The sequence below is a fragment of the Ambystoma mexicanum genome, chromosome 10, assembly GCF_040938575.1.
Source record: "Ambystoma mexicanum isolate Mex_15411 chromosome 10, UKY_AmexF1_1, whole genome shotgun sequence".
Taxonomy (NCBI): Eukaryota; Metazoa; Chordata; class Amphibia; order Caudata; family Ambystomatidae; genus Ambystoma; species Ambystoma mexicanum.
The window spans coordinates 747411012-747429295 of NC_090932.1; the positions used below are offsets into that span (position 1 = coordinate 747411012).

General features: G+C 44.3%; 1 protein-coding gene across 1 annotated transcript in view; it reads right to left on the minus strand.

The window, feature by feature from the left end:
- Positions 1-284: 284 nt before the first annotated feature.
- The window catches only part of LOC138491709 (arylacetamide deacetylase-like), a 411585-nt gene continuing 393585 nt past the window's right edge, over positions 285-18284 (minus strand). Inside the window, exon 5 of the mRNA XM_069618391.1 lies at positions 285-1394. Coding sequence (XP_069474492.1) covers positions 786-1394 — 609 coding nt within the window. The 3' untranslated portion in view covers positions 285-785. The remainder of the gene's footprint in view (positions 1395-18284) is intronic.

Genomic DNA, 18284 nt, shown 5'->3' on the forward strand with positions numbered 1-18284 from the left:
TATTTTGAATAATTAGAAACTTGCAATAACTGTTCCACGGATTCTGTCTATTGCAAGAACATTAAAGAACATGAGACCAAAATATCAATATTTTTAAAGCCTAGGGTTTACCTTGAACTGCACCAGTAATCAACAATCTATAATTTCTATGAAGGTACCCAATATTATTAATGAACAAATACAATAAATCAAAGATTTAATTTAAAGTAATCTTGTGAATTGAAATGTTCACCGCACATTACATTAGATGTAATCAATAGTGACTCAAAGCCATGACCCTTGCAGCATTTGTAAAAACGGACTTCAATTTATTTTTATTGTGGTAACATGACATATGGTTTGAATATGTTTGCCCTTTTAAAAGATCAATAATTCAGTACCCAATCATGATGTACATTTCCAAAATATACACGATAGATGATACTACTATCCATAATACTGCAAAATCCATAATACTGACAATTAATTTAATTTTCACATTTGATTCTAAATCTGCAAATGGCTGACAATAGAATCAGATTTCTTTGCATTTCTTATATGTGAACATTATGCCAGTGATAGTTTCATAAATCAAATGTACTTATCCACATAATATGTGTGTGGTTTAAGTGAATTTGGAAGGTTTTCAAATTAGGTATATTGTTGTCTCCCATTCGTGCCCATTATATATTTGTTCACTGACCCAATTGTTAATGAATTAGCAAGAGCATTGATTTAATTTTTACAGCATGGCATGGGTATTATATTACATTTCAGAGAAGAAGTGAGTGATGTTCACACTTTGATTATAGGTTCTCATCCAGCCAGTCAATATATCTATTGACCATTCTATGGCCTATAGATAGGTTTAATGGCCATTCAGTGAAGAAGAGGGCACCATGAAATGCATCATCATAGTGGTCATGCACTATGTGTACTCCTGCCTTCTTGAGTCTTGCGGCATACATAACACCATCATCTCTTAAGACGTCATGCATGCATGTAACCAGATAAGACCGGGGTAGATTTCTTAGCTTGTCATCGTCAGCCAGAAGAGGTGCTGCTCTTGGATCTAGAATCCCTGGAAATTTGTTCACAAAATGTGATGTTCCATGTTGCGGCTTGCGATATACATGATCCTTTTTAAATTCTTTGGGTAACAACATGCTCCAATTAGCAAATTTAATCAAATGGCTGGATTCCAAAGTAATATGGGTGTTAGTGCTCATGGCGTCATTCAAAGACTTGTCAGTGGTAAAGTATTCACTCCAGAATGTTACCATGAGTCTCTTTTTAAGAAGAGGCATGTATGCATTCTCTCGATAGGAAGGAGTGTCCATATCAATGGACTGCAGTGCCGGATACAGCAGGGCCTGGATCTTCAGCTGTACTGTAATTTCATGGTCATCTTGCAGCTGTAAAAATTAAAATATTTGAACAATGAACTCAGATTTGTTGGTTCACATTTACAAGTATACATTTCTTTTAAAGAGTTGATCATAGGGAAATCATATGCTATGGCAGAATCATTTGTGAAAGGAGACTTAAAATTAAAGGAAGGCTACTTATTGTATGCATTTATTTAGTTATGCATTTATTTATCTATCTTCTATCTTCTATCTTGAATATATATATTCACTGAGAAACCTTTAATTAAGGTGCAGTTAAGTAGTGCAGATTTAACACACCACAACCTTTGAAATTCAATGGATGTGGGAAGTCATGACCAGCTTAACTCGCTGAGCTCCCATTGATGTCCCCCATAATGTCATGTCCCACATAAGGTCATTTTGTATGTCATCGTGAACGTATGTGCTCATGGGCTTTGCAACAGGAACGCGTTGAGTTTCCACTGATCATGATTTCCCACATTTGTTGAATTTAAAGAGTTTTGTTGTGTTAAATCTGTGCAACTTAACTGCCCCTGACTAATATTTTCAAGGGTTTTGTTGTACCATTGTTTTTTTTATGGGCATGTCTTTCGGGACCACTAGCCGGGGCCTTCAGCCCTGGCCAGTGAGCATAGTCTTTGGCTGTGCCCACTCTATCTTGTAAAACACTACCTTTCATTCCTGCTCACTAGTAATGGTCTTTGCCAATGACCATTGGCCCCGGCCTTCAGCCACGGCCACTCTACATATTGCTCCAACAGAATTCCTAAACGGACTCACTAGCCATGGACTTCGGCCATGGCCACACTACTAGGTTTCTTTTGAGCACAATAATGATGACCTTAAGCCATAGCCAGTGGCCACAGCACTTCACCAGGTCCTCTTGACATGTTGCCCCAACAGGTTTCGTTGGGAGCCATTAGCCATTCAATTTATGGATAACCGTCTTTATCTGTAGTACATTGCTACTCCCATAACTGTTGTTTGGGAAAAAAGGTTAAAAAAAGAGAGTTAAAAAAATAACAAAAACATTGAATAGGGCGTAATAGGTATGGCCGAAGGCTATGGCTAGTGGGTTACTTTAAGAAACCAAATGGTGCAATATGGAAAGTGGACACTGCTGAAGCATTGATTCGATTTCTGGAAGGGATCTGAGGTTATACCGTCCAGTAGTTGTTAAAATATTTGAAGAAGGGGGTACCCACTTATCCCGAAATTATAGCTATACAAGTGTCCCACAAGGACTCAGCAAGGCTTTCCAGAAATGACAAAGCTGCAATGTCTTCTTTTACTTGATGCAAGTGAATACCGCGGTTATTCCAGGGTTATGCTATTTGGAGGAGGAAAAAGGATGAAAAGGCATCAGGCTACAGATGAAGAGGGAGAAGAGGACATCTTGTGAGATTGGGGAGTTGGCAGGGGGTCTAGGGACTGAGTTAGAGTTCAAACGTTTTCACAATTTTGTGGTTGGAGCGTGGACATCCTGCAGGACAACCGCAGCTACAATAGGAGACGTGATTGAAAATGAAAGTGCGTCACATGAAACAAACAGTGATAAGGGGTAACAGGAGAGGGCTAGGGAGGGGAAATGTACCCGAGGGGAGCATGGCAAGAGGAGGGGTTACTTGGTGAGTGCCTGTGAGGGGACTGAAGAGTAGTTCACTGCTGCTGATAAACGTGGGTATGGGAATAGAGTTAAAAAAGGAAATGGGGTTACTTTAAGAAATGTATTGGTGCAACATGTAAATTGGCCACGGACGAAGTCCATCACTAGTGGGCCCCAAAGAAATCAATTGCTGCAACATGTAAAGTGGCCATGGCTGAGTCCATGGCTAGTGGGGCTCAAAATGAACAGCTATGGGGGTTTTTCAAAATGGAATTAAAATGGTGAAATTAGGATGTAGTAAACAATTATATATCACCATTATAATATCACCATTGGACATTCATTTTTACCAAACAAACCAAAGGTTGATGATGTCACTCTGATGTCATCACGCGATACATCACAATATGTGATTATACATATGGTGGCCATCTTAGTTGCCACACAATTCGTGCTATTCACAGCAGACCATTAAAGCGATGAATCCTATTTAGGAACATCTACAACTCACACAGGTAACCACATCTGAGATATGTATCTTTTTCATCATCCTCCTTATAATTTAGAATAATATTGCTAGAACTGCATCTCTTTTATTGTAGATTGTCCAAAATACACTGTTCTGCTTTGAAACTTGCCATGTTTTCCACCACCCATATTGGGCGACGTAAGCTGATATTGATGTATTTTACCTCTGAATATCACCAATCCCGTACAATTTCCTGATCTCATGTATGCCATATATCACATTACAGAAACCATTGACTTCCTATTGAGAAAGAGACATCAAAACATATTCAGAAAATTGTCACCTATATTTCGATTTGAGATTCTCTGTCATTATTATGAGAAGACTAGAAGACTTTCAATGTCTCCCTTTGGAAATGTTAGATTAAATTAAAGGGCCATACTAGTTTTTTTTTAACTAAATCATGAAATATACATTTACTTTTTCTGAAATATTGATATAATTTTTGTTTAATAGACTCGAAAATGATGCTCCTGATGAAGCGATTGGTACATCCAGAAACGCGTTGAGCTCTGGATTACATTCACCTGAACAAACTACCTTGTTGAATACTGATTATTCATAATTATTGGATAACAAAGAGAATCAACTCTTATTCTTCCAAATTTCTCATCATGGATATGACAAAGCGTATTTAAAAATCCACAACGTTTTCTTTGTTTATCACATTTTCTCTTAAAAAGGTTTCAAATACTTAACAGTTCTATTATAAATGGCAATTTCAGCCTTTGATAGTGTGCAGGGGATGGGAGTATCCCCCACAATAGGATACTTTATTCTTCAATATCCGATATATAATATCTGTGCCAGGATTGTATTTTTTCCCCTGCACCTTTACTGTCTAAAGAATTCACTGATTGTCTCAAGACTATTTTAGTTTACTATAAAATGGTGTGCTGGGAGAACTACTTCTTTCTGCTGACATACATAAATAATTACATCATACTTGACATCACTGAGGAGATCTAGTGGGTCCCAATGAAACTTATTGTTGCAACATGTACAGTCGCCACAGCTGAAGGCCATGGCTAGTGGGACCCAAAGAAACCTATTGGTGCAACATGTACAGTGGTCATGGACGAAGGCCATGGCTAGTGGGTGTGAAGAAACCTTTTGGGGCAACATGTACAGTGGCCAAAGCCAAAGGCCAGGGTTTAGCTGCAATGTTAACACATTTTGTTTTGGAACAATAAAGTTTGATATTTGAAAGAAATGGATGCTGTGACTCTCTGAAATCATAACAAGCCAAAACATGGGAGTGCTGCTCGCTGCAACTGCGGTTTGTTCGGTTTGTTGTTGAATTGAATTATGCATATCTCTCTCTCTCTCTCTCTCACTCTCTCTCTCTCTCTCTCTCTCTCTATATATATATATATATATATAAATATGTATATATATATATCGTTAAGACATGGAGGAAGGAAAAAACCACACTCCAAGCATGAGGTCTGCAGGTCCCAATAAACAAAGTAGCAAACTCGAATCCAAGTAACAGAAAAACGAGTTCAATAGATGGTTAAAAATAGTAGGCAAAGAACACACAGCAAACATATATATATATATATATATATATATATATATATATATATATATATATATATATATATATATATATAGATAGAGAGAAAGAGAGAGATAAGAAGGAGAAAACACCAGAAAAGGGCACAAACGTGCCAGGATCGCACTCGGCTGCAATGAGTTATTAAACACAGGACTCAATATATAATGTATTCAAAGCATTTCCAGTGACCACGAGGGAGAAAACCAAGGAAGATGACGCGTTTCACACCTCAACTGGGTGCTTGTTCATTGTATTTATATTTAATATGATGACAACCCCTGGTGACCCCCAAATGACGTCCATTGTAGGGCTCAGGGCTCAGTGTGGATAGTTGTTATGTGCATAAATACCTCTTTGCTAAAAAAAAGAGGGGCTGGCTGGAAGGTTTTAAATTAATGCTAACTTCTGCCATTGCTCTGGGAATCCCTCCAGACCATCGTCCTTCATTTGCCAAGCTATTTCAAAAGGGGAAAGACCAAATGCAAATCAGGCTTGGCCGAACCCCTAAAAGGGCGGTCCAGCCCAAACTGCTTGGTCCCATCCCTTCTGCACGAGACCACAAGCATCCCCAAACATGTTTCAGCCTTGTTGGGCCTCATCAGTGAGGAGTAGCTTGGATCTCTAAGCCCAGCAGGCACGGGACCCACGTCTGGGCATACTCGTCCCACTCGGGGTGCCTTAAACAAAACAAAAGAGGTGATGGCTGGAAGGCTTGTAATTAATCCTCACGTCTGGCATTGCTCTGGGAAACCCTCCAGACCATCGTTCTTCACCAGCCAAGCCATTACAAAAGGGGAAAGCTCCTTTGCAGCTTGACCGCAGGCTGTATTCTAATGTCTAGGACAAGTGTTACATTGGTTAACATACAGTCGTTGCCAGAAAAAAAACATACATATCATGTGGGGTGAATCAGGCAGTGAGCCTTTGGGTCTTTTAATTCGGAATTAGCTAGTTGAATAGCACCATTTGAGAGCACTTTAAATGTAATAAGGCTGAAGTTAGGAACACGCTACAGTCATTCCCACAAAATCTTCTGTTTACTTCCTGTGGGGAAGCATCAATTTTCATGACTTTTCTAATAGTGTAAATGCAGGATTTCACAAAAGTATGTGCATGTATAAATGTGTACTAAAATATCAACTGTTATGTACAACACGTTGTTCTAGGTCATGTTGATATTTTTGGGTAATAGTCATCTCTCTAATTCCCATTTTATAATCATCACTAGCATCCAGGGCTTAGCACAGAGCTAATCTGTCTCCTCCAATGTGTTGCATAGGACCTAACTACACAAACTCATTTTGCCAGTTGGCTGCTTTTACACTAAACCCCACTAGTCTCCTGCCTCTCACTTCCTGCCTCCTGCCTGCAAAAGGCAATGCTGCGAAGGTGCCTACATTTTCTCCCACTCCGCACCTGCCAACTGCTTCTCCACTTACTCTCATAGTTTCTTCGGAATGGAAAGCAGGCCCTCTTCACAGGCCCACCATCATTTTTCATGGTAGCAAGCTAGCTTGTTTGTTAATGAAATAAACACTTTCATGGTCATTTCAAAAGAAATGTGTTTTGCGATTAGAGAACCACAAGCATTATCACTTGCGTGCTGGTGGGTCCCCTGCATGCAATTTTCAACTTTTGCACGGCAGAGTGGAACACTGAAGTGCAACACCTGGTGTGATTGTATTGACTCTTCAGTTGTACCCTGTGACTTGTGAAAAATACAGGTAGCATTTACCAATGGATTCTTATGGAACCTGCCTACTTTGTAGCAGGGGCTGAATAGATGTGCATTACATAGGAATTCATCCACTTTAGAACTGCATGAAAATCTCAGTCAAGGTCAAGATAGCACAGCAGAAATGTAAACTCCACTTAATGTCGCTTCTCTTCCTCTGAAGCAGACACAAATGGGCTGCAGCAGCTAAGGGAGGTGTAAAATCACTATGCCTTGCGTGCACACCTTCGATTCCCACACCACCCATTAGAACATGACCCTCTGTGTGTTCTTTCTGTGATACAGCGTTAATTCTTTTGAAGGGGCGTGGGGGGGCATAACTGGTTGGTAATGTCTAATTAGGCTTGCTAAGGCTATAGTACAACCCGACCGAAAGACACGACCACAGGGTTAGGTGCATAAACCCAGACTGGCGTTCTAACGCCAGTTCCGGTGATACCTTTATTTCCGGCGTGTCACGTGACCCGGAACTAACTGGGCACGTGACACCACATTCCTCCCCAACTTGGAAGTGTTTGCACTATTATCTAATATCAACAATGATAACTGGACATTAACACATTCAGATGTCTCGTTTCTTTAGAGTTCATCTCGGCGGGGTTTTCTGTAGGTACACTCCGTCTACTACGTATCCTTGGAGACAGGATGATGGTCTGGGCTTTTCTCTCAACAGGTATCGGGTGCTGCTTCTCTCAGGCGCGTCCGCTCTTGGGCTCATGAGTTTAGTCTGGTCGTTGTGCTGGTGTGGTGTTTCGGAGACTCCTGGCGTGGCAGGGGCTCTGGGCGACGCCTGGTCTCAGGGCGTGTGTGTCGTGTCGCCATCGTTTCTCTTCTCGGGGACCCTGGGTGCCCTTCCCATAGTTCGGATGGTACTCTTTGGAAGTGTGACACGTTTCTTGTCACGGTTTAACTCCCTCGGGTAGCAGTGACCATGCTGTGGTTCGTTGTGCTGACTGTCCATGGTTGGAGCTCAAAATTGAGGGACATCTTTTTGGGTGTTGCTCTGTTTTTGACAATAGCTGTATCACCCGGTGTTAGATCTCTGTGACGGGCTCGCCTGGCAATGCTTTCTTGTTTGTTCCACCTCGTTCGCATGGCATCTATGGCTGGGATGTCCAGTTCGGGAGCTACCGAATGAGGGTGTATCGGAAGTTCTGCCTGTATGGGTACTCCGAACATGAGGGCCGCAGGGCTGATGCCGGTGGATGAGTGTGGGGTTTGCCTGTGCGTTCTTAGGAATCGATATACGGCCTTCAGCCATGGGTGTCCTTTCTCTTTGGCGATTCGAATGACCTTATTGAGTGACCCCATGAATCTTTCTGCGTCGCCATTCGCTTGGGGCCATCTTGGGGAGATTTTCTGATGCTTAACGTTGATGTCCTTAAAGAATTCGCGCAGTTCTTGGCTGGTGAATGATGGGCCGTTGTCGCTCTTCACCTTTCTCGGGATTCCATGCGTCGGGAAAATATTTTCTAGCGTGAGGATTGTAGTCTCTGTGTTAGTGGACGCCACGTGTTCTACTTCAGGATATCTGCTGAACTCGTCGATCACCACGAGTAGGTATCCTTCGCCGGCGATTGTGCAGTGATCCATGCTAACTGCATCCCACCGCTTGTTACTTCTTGGAGCGCTGCTAATAGGCTCTGGGTTTTCAGGTCTCCTGGAGGCTTGGCAGGCTGCGCAGGATTCCACTAGTTCAACTACTCTTTGTTGTATGCTGGGCATCCACATTCTGGACTTGAGGTATGCCGTTGTTTTGACGATGCCCTGGTGTCCGCTGTGGGCCAACCAGAGGGCTCTTTCCTCAAGCGACGCCGGTAGCACGATGCAGTGGCCTTTTAGGAGCACTCCCTCGGGGGCGACAGAGAGTTCATGTCGGATTCCAAATAGTGCTCAGAGTTTTGCCTGAGCTGATGTGGTGCGTTGGGCTATGGACATGAGGTAGTTCTTCCAGTTTCCTGACTGGATGGCAGCGGTGGTGTGTTGCAGGATGGAGTCTGCTTCTGTCTCACACGCTACTTCCTGTAGTGTTAAAGCTCTTGGTCGGGTGCATGCAATCACGTGACATACATGTTCATTGGTTGCTTTTGCATGGCGTTGCTCTCCTTCCGTGGCAGGCCTTGGGTGATGGGACAAGTAATCAGCTGGGTTATCTGTCCCTGGGCGATAGTCAACTTCTATGTTATAGGGCTGCAGCTGCAGCATCCATTCTCAATGCGTGCTGGTGGGTGAGGAGCAGACCCTCGGAATATCGGGATCAGGGGCTTGTGATCCGAGAAGACCTTCGCTTGCTTACCTAGCAGGTATACCTTGAAAAGACGGCATCCCCAGAGTATAGCCAGGGCTTCTTTCTCTATGTGCGCATAGTTCTGTTCAGGTTTGGTGAGTGCTCGGCTGGCGAATGCGATGGGGAACACATTTCCTTCGTTGTCTGTTTGGGTCAGTACTGCCCCTAGGCCGACCGGGCTGGCATCCACGAGGAGTTCAGTGTGCCTTTCTACGTTGAAAAATGCCATGGTTGTTGATGCTGACAGTGTGTCCTTAATTTGCTGGAATGCCTGTTGGTGGGTCGCCGTCCACTTCCATTTTTGGTCCTTCTTGGTCAGCTCTCGGAGTGGGCTTGCAATGTTAGCAAGGTCTGGAATGAATCGCGCACAGTATGTCGCCATTCCCATAAAACTTCTCAACTCCGTGGCAGACTGGGGTGCTTTTGTGTTCTTTATGTCGTTGACTTTGGACGGGTCAGGGGATACCCCTTTGGCGCTGAGAATGTATCCGAAGAAACACAGTTCCTCCTTCGCGAACTCACACTTTTCTGCATTTAGTGTTAGACCTGCTGCTTCTAATCTGTCTAAGACTGCTGCTAAGCGTTTGTGGTGCTCCCTTTCGTCTGATGCGTACACAAGAATGTCGTCGCTGATGTTTGTGGTGCCGTCTAGGCCCGTGATGACCCTGCGAGTTTCGTGTTGGAATACCTCTGCGGCTGACGATATCCCGAAGTTAAGCCGCTTGTACCTCATTAGGCTGAGGTGAGAGGAGAATGTGGTGATGTATCTGGATTCTCTGGCTAATCTGAGCTGGTGATCTGAGGTCAAATTTACTGAATATAGTGGCTCCTGTGAGGTCTACAATGAGCTCATCTATCGTTGGGGTTATGTGGCGTTCTCTTCCAATCGCTGCATTAGGAAGTCTCATGTCTATACAGATTCTTACCGCGTTAGGTTGCTTGGGTTTCTGGGCCACTACCATGGGTGACACCCACAGGGTCGGTCCTTATGTTTTTTCTATTATTCCTGCCTCTTCGAGTTTGGCCAGTTCCTTCTCCACTGCCTCTCTCAGGTGGAATGGTATCCGTCGGTGTTGTACGGCCTTCGGCTCTATGGTGGGGTCTATATGCAGCTTGATGGTTCGATCTTTTAGGCACCCTATGCCTTGGAATAGCTTCTTGTGTTGTTGTAATAAGTCATCAAGTTCGTTGTGTTGATGGTCGAATGCGAAATGGATCAGTTTTAGTTTTTCCGCTGTCCGGCAGCTGAGTAGTGTCTCACAGCCGGCATCTACGACATAGATGCGCGCCCGGCAATTAGTGTTTTTGTGTGCAAAATCAGATTTGAAGGATCCTTTCACGGGTAGGGGTTTCTTGCACCCGTATGCGTACAGTCGGACCTTCTTCTTGTGGAGTGTGGGCTTCGGGTGAAGTTTGCTGAATGCTGTTGCTGGCATTACGTTCACTGTTGCCCCAGTGTCAATGACTACTTTCAGTGGCTCCCCGTTGGAAAGGACTGTGCATGACGGCCTCTTCCTTTGTCGTGATCGGTGTGGTTTGACAGCAGATATGAGGTGTATTCGGTGTATCCTATTGTTCCTTTTCTTCCGTCTCTCTTTTCTCTCAGGGGATGCACTGTCGTCGCTGTCGTCGCTATCGCTCGTGTCCGGGGATCTTTGCGAATGGTCAACGGCTATGGCTTTTCTTTTCCGGTTATGTTGGTATGAAGACTCTCTTGGTGCAAACTTCTTCCGGCGCTCTTGGGCCGGTCGGGAGGGAGTCTCCTTGTCGTTTCGGTTTGGCGGGTTCAGGCAGACTGCAGCATAATGATTGAGACGGTTGCATTTTCTGCACGTGGACCCCCATGCCGGGCAGGATTCTCATTTGTGCCATGGCCCGCCGCACCATTTGCAATCTTTACTTCCTTCTTGCGGCGTGTGTGCTTTCTGGCCATATTTCGTGCGAGTGTTCTGGTGTTTGGATATGGCCGCGACGTCCTCTGTTGGCTTGGGGTTATCAAGCGGCAGTCTTTGGATTGCTGCCTCGATCACTGCGACTTGGTCTTCTGTCTGCTCACGGAGGCGCGCCATTTCTAGGATGCGGGACAGGCGCATGTTCCTCTCCGAGATTATAGCCCTTCTTAGCTTTTCTGAGGATATGCCATTAATTATTTGGAGGCGGATTGCGAATTCTTCGTCTGGGAATTCACAGCCAAATGCCATCTCGGGAAGGCGAGCATGAAATTTGTCTACAGTTTCTTTCTCACGCTGCCTGGCCATGCAGAAGTGAAAACGTTCATAGTCTGGGTTGAGATCTGGCCTAAACATGTTCGTGAGTACAGCTTTGGCTGCGTCCTAGTTGTTGTGATCTCCCCGGTCTGGGGTAGCGTTGAATAGGCGTAGGGTGGCAGCCCCAACGTTGAGCAGAAGAAAGGTACGCTTCTTTTTTGCTATAGTGATGTCTCTGGCATCGAGGTGCATTTCGAACTGTTGCAGCCAGATTTCCCATCTGATGGCTGCCCCCGTGGTGAATGGGTCAAATGGCGGCATTAGCGCGGTCAGCGCTGGGTCTGGGTGGTCCGTGGTGAGGCTCTTTCTGGCGGAAAAACTCGTGCTGGCCCTTGCAGGGCTGGTCTCCGAGCTGGACATGTTGTGCAACGGTCCTCTGCGCAGTGGCGTGCCCTTTCTATGATGGTGGTTATGTTATTGGCTCACACCTACCAGTGTTCTCCCACTCTTTGTGTCGACACAGGTTATTTGGGCCTTTCCACGTCGTGGGAAAGGCGGGTGTTTTTTTTTCTCTCTCACTGTTTGCCCTGGAGGTTTGGGTAAACGTTGGTTAGTATTGTTTCCTCTTTTTCTCCCCCCCCCCAGCGATGGTGTTGGAGAACGTTTGGGTGAGAAGGCCTGTTAGCGTATCTGCAGCAGTGCACCCACGTGGGCTGAGGGGTGCGGACGATGCGCGTATTACACGTGGTTCCGTTTGTGGCGCGTACGCGTATGATACGCGACCTTGATGAGGGCTCCCTCGAACGTTTCAGCGGGGCGGTACCTGTTTTCATGCAGCCCAGCGAGTGGAAGGCAGCTCCGGGTGGCACACGTGAGTGGAGCGTTGCTGTGGCTGATGTCGCTGGTGCGCGTGTTGCACGCGGCCCGCCTTGATGATGCAGCCTTCACGCCACTCTGTTCTGCTCCAGTGATGGGAGGGCGTGCTGTTGTCCACGTGCTGGACGCGGATGCGACGCTGTCTCTTTGATTCGGCCTCACGGAATGTTCCGCACTGCAGCAGCGTGCAGTGCAGGGCGAGCAGGAGTCCGTTGGACCACGTGGCTCTGCACGACGGGAGGAGGCGCGGTCTTGCGTGGGTCGTTTCGTGGCCTCGTCGCCAGTGTGGTGTGGGATCGTTGTGGGGCAAGCGTGCCCGACCCCCAGGAGTGGGCCTTGGTAGGCCAGCGTAGGCGCGCAGTGCAGCAGGGTCGCAGGCATTAAAGACACGGCCACAGGGTTAGGTGCATAAACCTAGACTGGAATTCTAACGCCAGTTCCGGTGATACCTTTATTTCCGGCGTGTCACGTGACCCGGAACTAACAGGGCACGTGACACCACACTGCACTCCCCTTATATGGGTTGATATGTGTATTTATTGATGGCTGACAGTGACTGTTTACAGTCTGGAAATTGGGACGTCTAGATCAAATGTATATCCCGTCTTCAAGTAGTGTAACCGTATGTTTTATAGATTCCACATGTTATAAATATGAATCTCATATGTTGTATTTTAGTTGCAAAGCATCTCCATGGGGATTGTGTATCTTTTGAGCCGCCCATGTTTGGCGTGTGTTTGAAAATGTCAAACTGCAAAAGGCACACATTCTTTCCCATTTGTTCAAGTTGAGAAGAAAAAAAATGCGACATTATTCATAACCCATGTGAATCTATTGATTTCTAATTTACAAATATGGAAAGGGTTATCATTGGATAACGGTTTTAGGTCTATCTTGATTGGGTATGTTTGATTCAGTCTCTTGGATTTTGGCTTGTAAATGTTGTTCTTCTTCATTGAGGGCTAAACCCAACAGTATACAGAATTAAACCCTCTTTCTCCAGGAAAAACAGAGAAATCGAAAGCCAACCGCTACCTCTGCCCATGACAGGACACACAACTGAATGTCTCCAGTTCTATTACATCTAATGGTTGACAATGTTCAATGCAGTTTACTTCAAAACAGAATTAGCAGAATTCCACAGGGGCCTTAGAGTAACTGCAATAAGCTTCCACTATAAAGGCTTGGCCGTGAGCCAATGTCATGTTATCTTATGTATGGTAATGGGCTTTTGTATAGCACCTTTCATCATTGTCATGGTCTCAGCACGTTGTAGATTGAACGCCCTCAGGGACCGGAGTCCAGTTCAGTTGAGATAGAGCAGCTTCCAATAGTTTTAGGAGTTGGGAAAAAGTTACGGAAAGGGTCCTGTGGATGTGAAGATTGTTCCAAAAGATTGTCCAAGGCGTTTAATGTTGAGTAAAATGCTTTTCTAGCTTTTGGCGGGCTTTTGCAACAAGTATTGGCAAAGCCAAAGGATGGTAAAACAAATCAAAGTTCTTCACAAATGTTTAAAGGTTGGAGATGGGGCATCAGTAAGTATTGTTACTACTCACAACTGATACTCTGATTTTCCCCTAGACTTGGCAGGTCAAAGTAGGGTTGCCAGAGTTAGGTTTTCCTGCTGTTGGTTCTGGTCGAATAAGCACAGGAGCTGCAGGTGCAAGAAAAGTTCAATTAGGGTACACGAGCTGTGTGCAACCTTTTCTCGTGAAACAATGCAGCAGACACTGATGCAGGACTCTTCAGGATCCTCAACTTGATGCAGGAAAGACAGTTTCAGCGATTGCCACCAATGCACGGAGACAGCAGGCATCACAGATGTCACAGTTGAAGAAAGCATTATACCTTGAGACCCACTGGAGCTGGGACGCTCAGATATCGCAGGAAGGCTAATTGCAGGAATAGCTGAAGACCCCAGACGTTCTGAGTCAAAACGCAGAACAGCAATGCTTTTAACTGCCCAAATTGGAGCTGGTCAATGGATGGCCCCGGAATGCTTCTGAAGACTCCAAACTGCAGGGCACCAAGAAGACTTCAAGCCTGGTTGTTCCCACTAATTTAAGAGGTCAAAGCACCAACAAGGGTCTTCTAAGTTCAGTGGCCAGACAGGCCTCTTCAGGATGGGTTCAAGGGTCTTCCTTCATCTGCACAGCTACGCAGGCTACTTGGCTCCTCTTTAGATCTCTGGGGAATGGCTTCATGACTCCTCTTCTTATCCTAAGGTCCAGGTGAGCACAGAAACTCAGACCAACCAATGGATGCTCTCTCCCCCCCCACACACACACACCCAAGCAGTGGTCTACTAGACAGTCCAAGCCCACTTCCTTGCTTCCAACACATGACCTGCACTAGCACGCAGAAAACACTGCTTTCCCAGGCATGACCAAAAAAGGAAATTCCTGGAAAGGCAGGAAGAAGGCCAAAGAACAAAATGGTCAAAGAACAAGCGAAAAACCTTGTGGCATGGCCATGTTAAGATACTAGCCACAGTTAGTAGCCAAACACGGTAAACATGATAGAGAGCTAAATAAAAATACAGCAAAAGTTGTAAAAATGTTACTGTTGCCACCAGCATGTCTTTAGGCACATTTAAAACTAACCAAAAATCCTTTGAGTGTAGGTCTAGGGTGATACAAAAGTATCCCAATTGCACTGTATTTGAAAGATGAATTTGCCAAATTCTTGATTTATGCGAAGGATAATGGTCTTCTGAATAATCTGACCAAAACTAGAATTTTTGCATTGTCGAGGGGCAGGAAATTAATTATGCCAGCTTGGTCCTTCAAAAACAGAACACTTAGATGTACTACCAGTATAGTCTACCTGGGTTTTCACTTCACTGACCAGCCAGCGTATTTGAATATTCGGAATGTTCTGATACAGAAGGTGTCTGCATTAACTAACCAACTGATAGGATTGATCGAAAATGTAGATGTTTCTCTATTAAATCTATGATACATTTTTGTTGAGGCGATGGTGGTCCCAAAACATGCATATGGACTAGAACTCTATGATAAAGTGGCTATAATATGGTTGGACAAACTTGAGGCTTTTATGTGGAGGAGGGGTTTGAAGGTTTCTAATGCAGACCCACTAGCAGCTATACAATTTGATTTGGGACTACTCTCCATGAGTGTAAGAGTACAACGGAGACTGATGTCGCTGTTTAGAAATTTGGTTTTCCCAATCAAGGATTCAGTATACGAAGAAATGAAATTACATATGGAGTTTAATGTTTCTTCGGAAGTAGTTTCAATTATGTGGCTGTATTGGTGTGGCCGGGTTCCTGTAGCAGTCACCACAATTATCAGCACAGAATACTTGAGCCCATCAAAGACTCCCGCCACAAGAATGGAACACTCAGCCAAAAGGCAAAGTTAATGTCTTTTATTTAGCAAACATAATTACAGGGATCACACCAGAAAAACAAGTATCCTCTGGAGTGCTCGTCTTCCAAGCATGTTTCACCAGGTTTTATCCCAATGTGACATCACAAATCCAGGATCAATCCCAGACACCTATCAAACATTTAAATAGGTCAGCTTGGGTAGGATACATATAGAAGATATATGGGCTACTTCTACAATTGGATAGCCACAACTAGGGGGCCTTCCTAGGAACACCTCTACTAATATCGATCTACAATGTTGCAAGATCACAGAGAGACCATTGGCCCTTGCAGAAAAATATATCCCCATGTGAAAGGTGAATCTGGATTGGTCAGAATGTATCCTGCCATCCTTAGGGCCGTGGACAGTTACCAGACTGGACTGAGTGGAAATGGAACTGAACATGGAGGTGCAAAATGTTCCCTAATGTTGCCATCTCTGATCACCTAAGCCTGGGAGAGTGCATTCAGTTAGCAGTTTATGGGCAACATTTGTAGGTTGTTGACCTTCTTGTTCGGTCGGAACAGTCCTCTTCATCTACCTTGGTTCAATGGGCATTGTCCTGTTTGGCGGGAACACGTGTGTGGAGACCACAACATTAAGCTGTCCTGCTTGCAATTATGAGGATTTTAGCCTGACTTTCTGCAGGTGGCTCATGGTCTTGGTAACTGGATCTTTACTTTTCCACTTGTTTTTGGCTGAGTGCCTTGTTTCTTCTCGCCTTTGTCTGCGGTGATCATGCCAGATTTTCCATGTACTCAAAGCATGTCTCTCCTTTGCCATCTATTTCAGAGAGCTATAGCTTCTATATCATTTCCCATGGCTTCTCCATGTTAGTAGAAGCCAAACATATCAAATCTAAATATGTGAATACTTTGCATCTTGCAGTGTCTGCTTCAGCGAATTATATGAATATAAAGAGATATGTATGTGTGTCTGTTTTCTATCTACGTGGGTCAAAAGCTTGTGCTTTGTGCCGATATGAAATAAACTAGTGCATGTTCGTGTAACTTCATTAATGGATGAATATGTCATTCATGTAAAATGCAGCTACGTTGTAATGTCGGTGATGATGTCATTAGTTTCTGGCTTTTCAGTCAGTCAACTTGCTCAATCGATGTCATTTCGCTATTGTCCAAATCACAGATTTGGTATGTTCTAAACAGCTGTCTGAGCCAATAACGCCTCTCACACCAGCGATACATTGATGATTGTGCTGATGTGCGTAAAAGAGAGACACACCTTTTATTTCTCTGCCTTTGTGTTGAGAGTTGTGTGGGGTGCATGAGGGTCAGATTTGGCCCCCCATCTACGTGGCATATATAAGAGAAACATGTGAAAGTATACTAGCTGAACTGCACATGGACACGGAGGTCCTAATTCAGAATACCGACAAAGTAAAACATTCACTTTCTGACAGGGATTGGGTGAATACAATTGATTGATTTCATAGATATCCCTCTTGGCCACAAGCATAAGAAAAGGGGTTCCATCTCTTTCTTTTTAACACAATTTCCTAACCATTTTTATAGAAACATTCTTTTAAGATTTCAATGGAATTAGTTGCCGACTAAGGAAGTGCTTCTGAAGTGGGGTAAGATTGCTCCAGTGGAAGCTTCATATAGATTTTGCAAGAATACGGAAATAGTGGAAACCACCAAACACTATAACATTACAATGCAATGAATGTAGTGAGAATGGCTTACTTGGGGAAACTATTTTTGACCATTAACTGGAGACAATGGGCCTCATTACGAGGTATGCGGTAGAGGGATAAGGGGGCCAGTAGGGATGCCGGCCCCGTTATCCCTCTACCGCCCCATTACGAGTTTTCCTCGCGGGAACCCGCTAAGGACGCCTGGTTTTACCAGGCATCCTTGGCGGGTCCCGCAAGGATACCAGGATGCTAACAATGATCCCGTCATTAACAGGCCTGTTGTTAGCATCATCCCCATTCCCGTTGAGCCCTATGGGGGCTTGAATGGGAATGGGGATGTACTGGGTCCAGGTTCCCTGAATGGGAAAATACTGGGCCCTCCAAGGTCGGAATGTCCCGGTATTTCCCCATTCAGGGAACCCAGACCCGGTACCCGGTATGGAGGTAGCCATGCCACAAAAAGCGTCATGGTTACCTCCATCCTCATAATGAGGCCCAATGTATACTTAATGAGAATACCTCTGATGGGTTTGGGTTAGCTGGGGCTGCGTTTATCAAAAGTCTGCATTTAAGTATTTGATCCCTCTTACTATGAAGCAGAAACGATTGTTTGTAACTTTGATTACATTGTGTATGTTGTTTGGGGAAAATCTATTGGGATATTTTTTATTGTATTTTATGCGAAGAGAAGCCTTTTCTTAGTGCTCACTTTAGAGGTTTTTATAAGATTCATGTTCTTATTTTGTTTTAATGTAATTTGTTTTGTAAAGTTCTTTTTTAAACCAATTACAATAAAAAAAGGAAACAGAAACATTCTCAGTACGGCCAGTCTCAAGGATTAGTCAGTTTCACCATAACAAATGAGAAAAAGACCAGTGGAGTGAAGCTGGAGGCTTCACTTCAATGTAAAAAATCAGGACAAGGGGTAAAAACAAAAGCAAAAGTTTTGGAGGTCCATAGATGTTCCAAAATAAAACCTTCCTGGCAGCAACCCTACTCATAAATTGCCTTGAAACTTTGCATCGACATTGTAGGTTGACCTAATCCTAGATGTGTATGCTCCA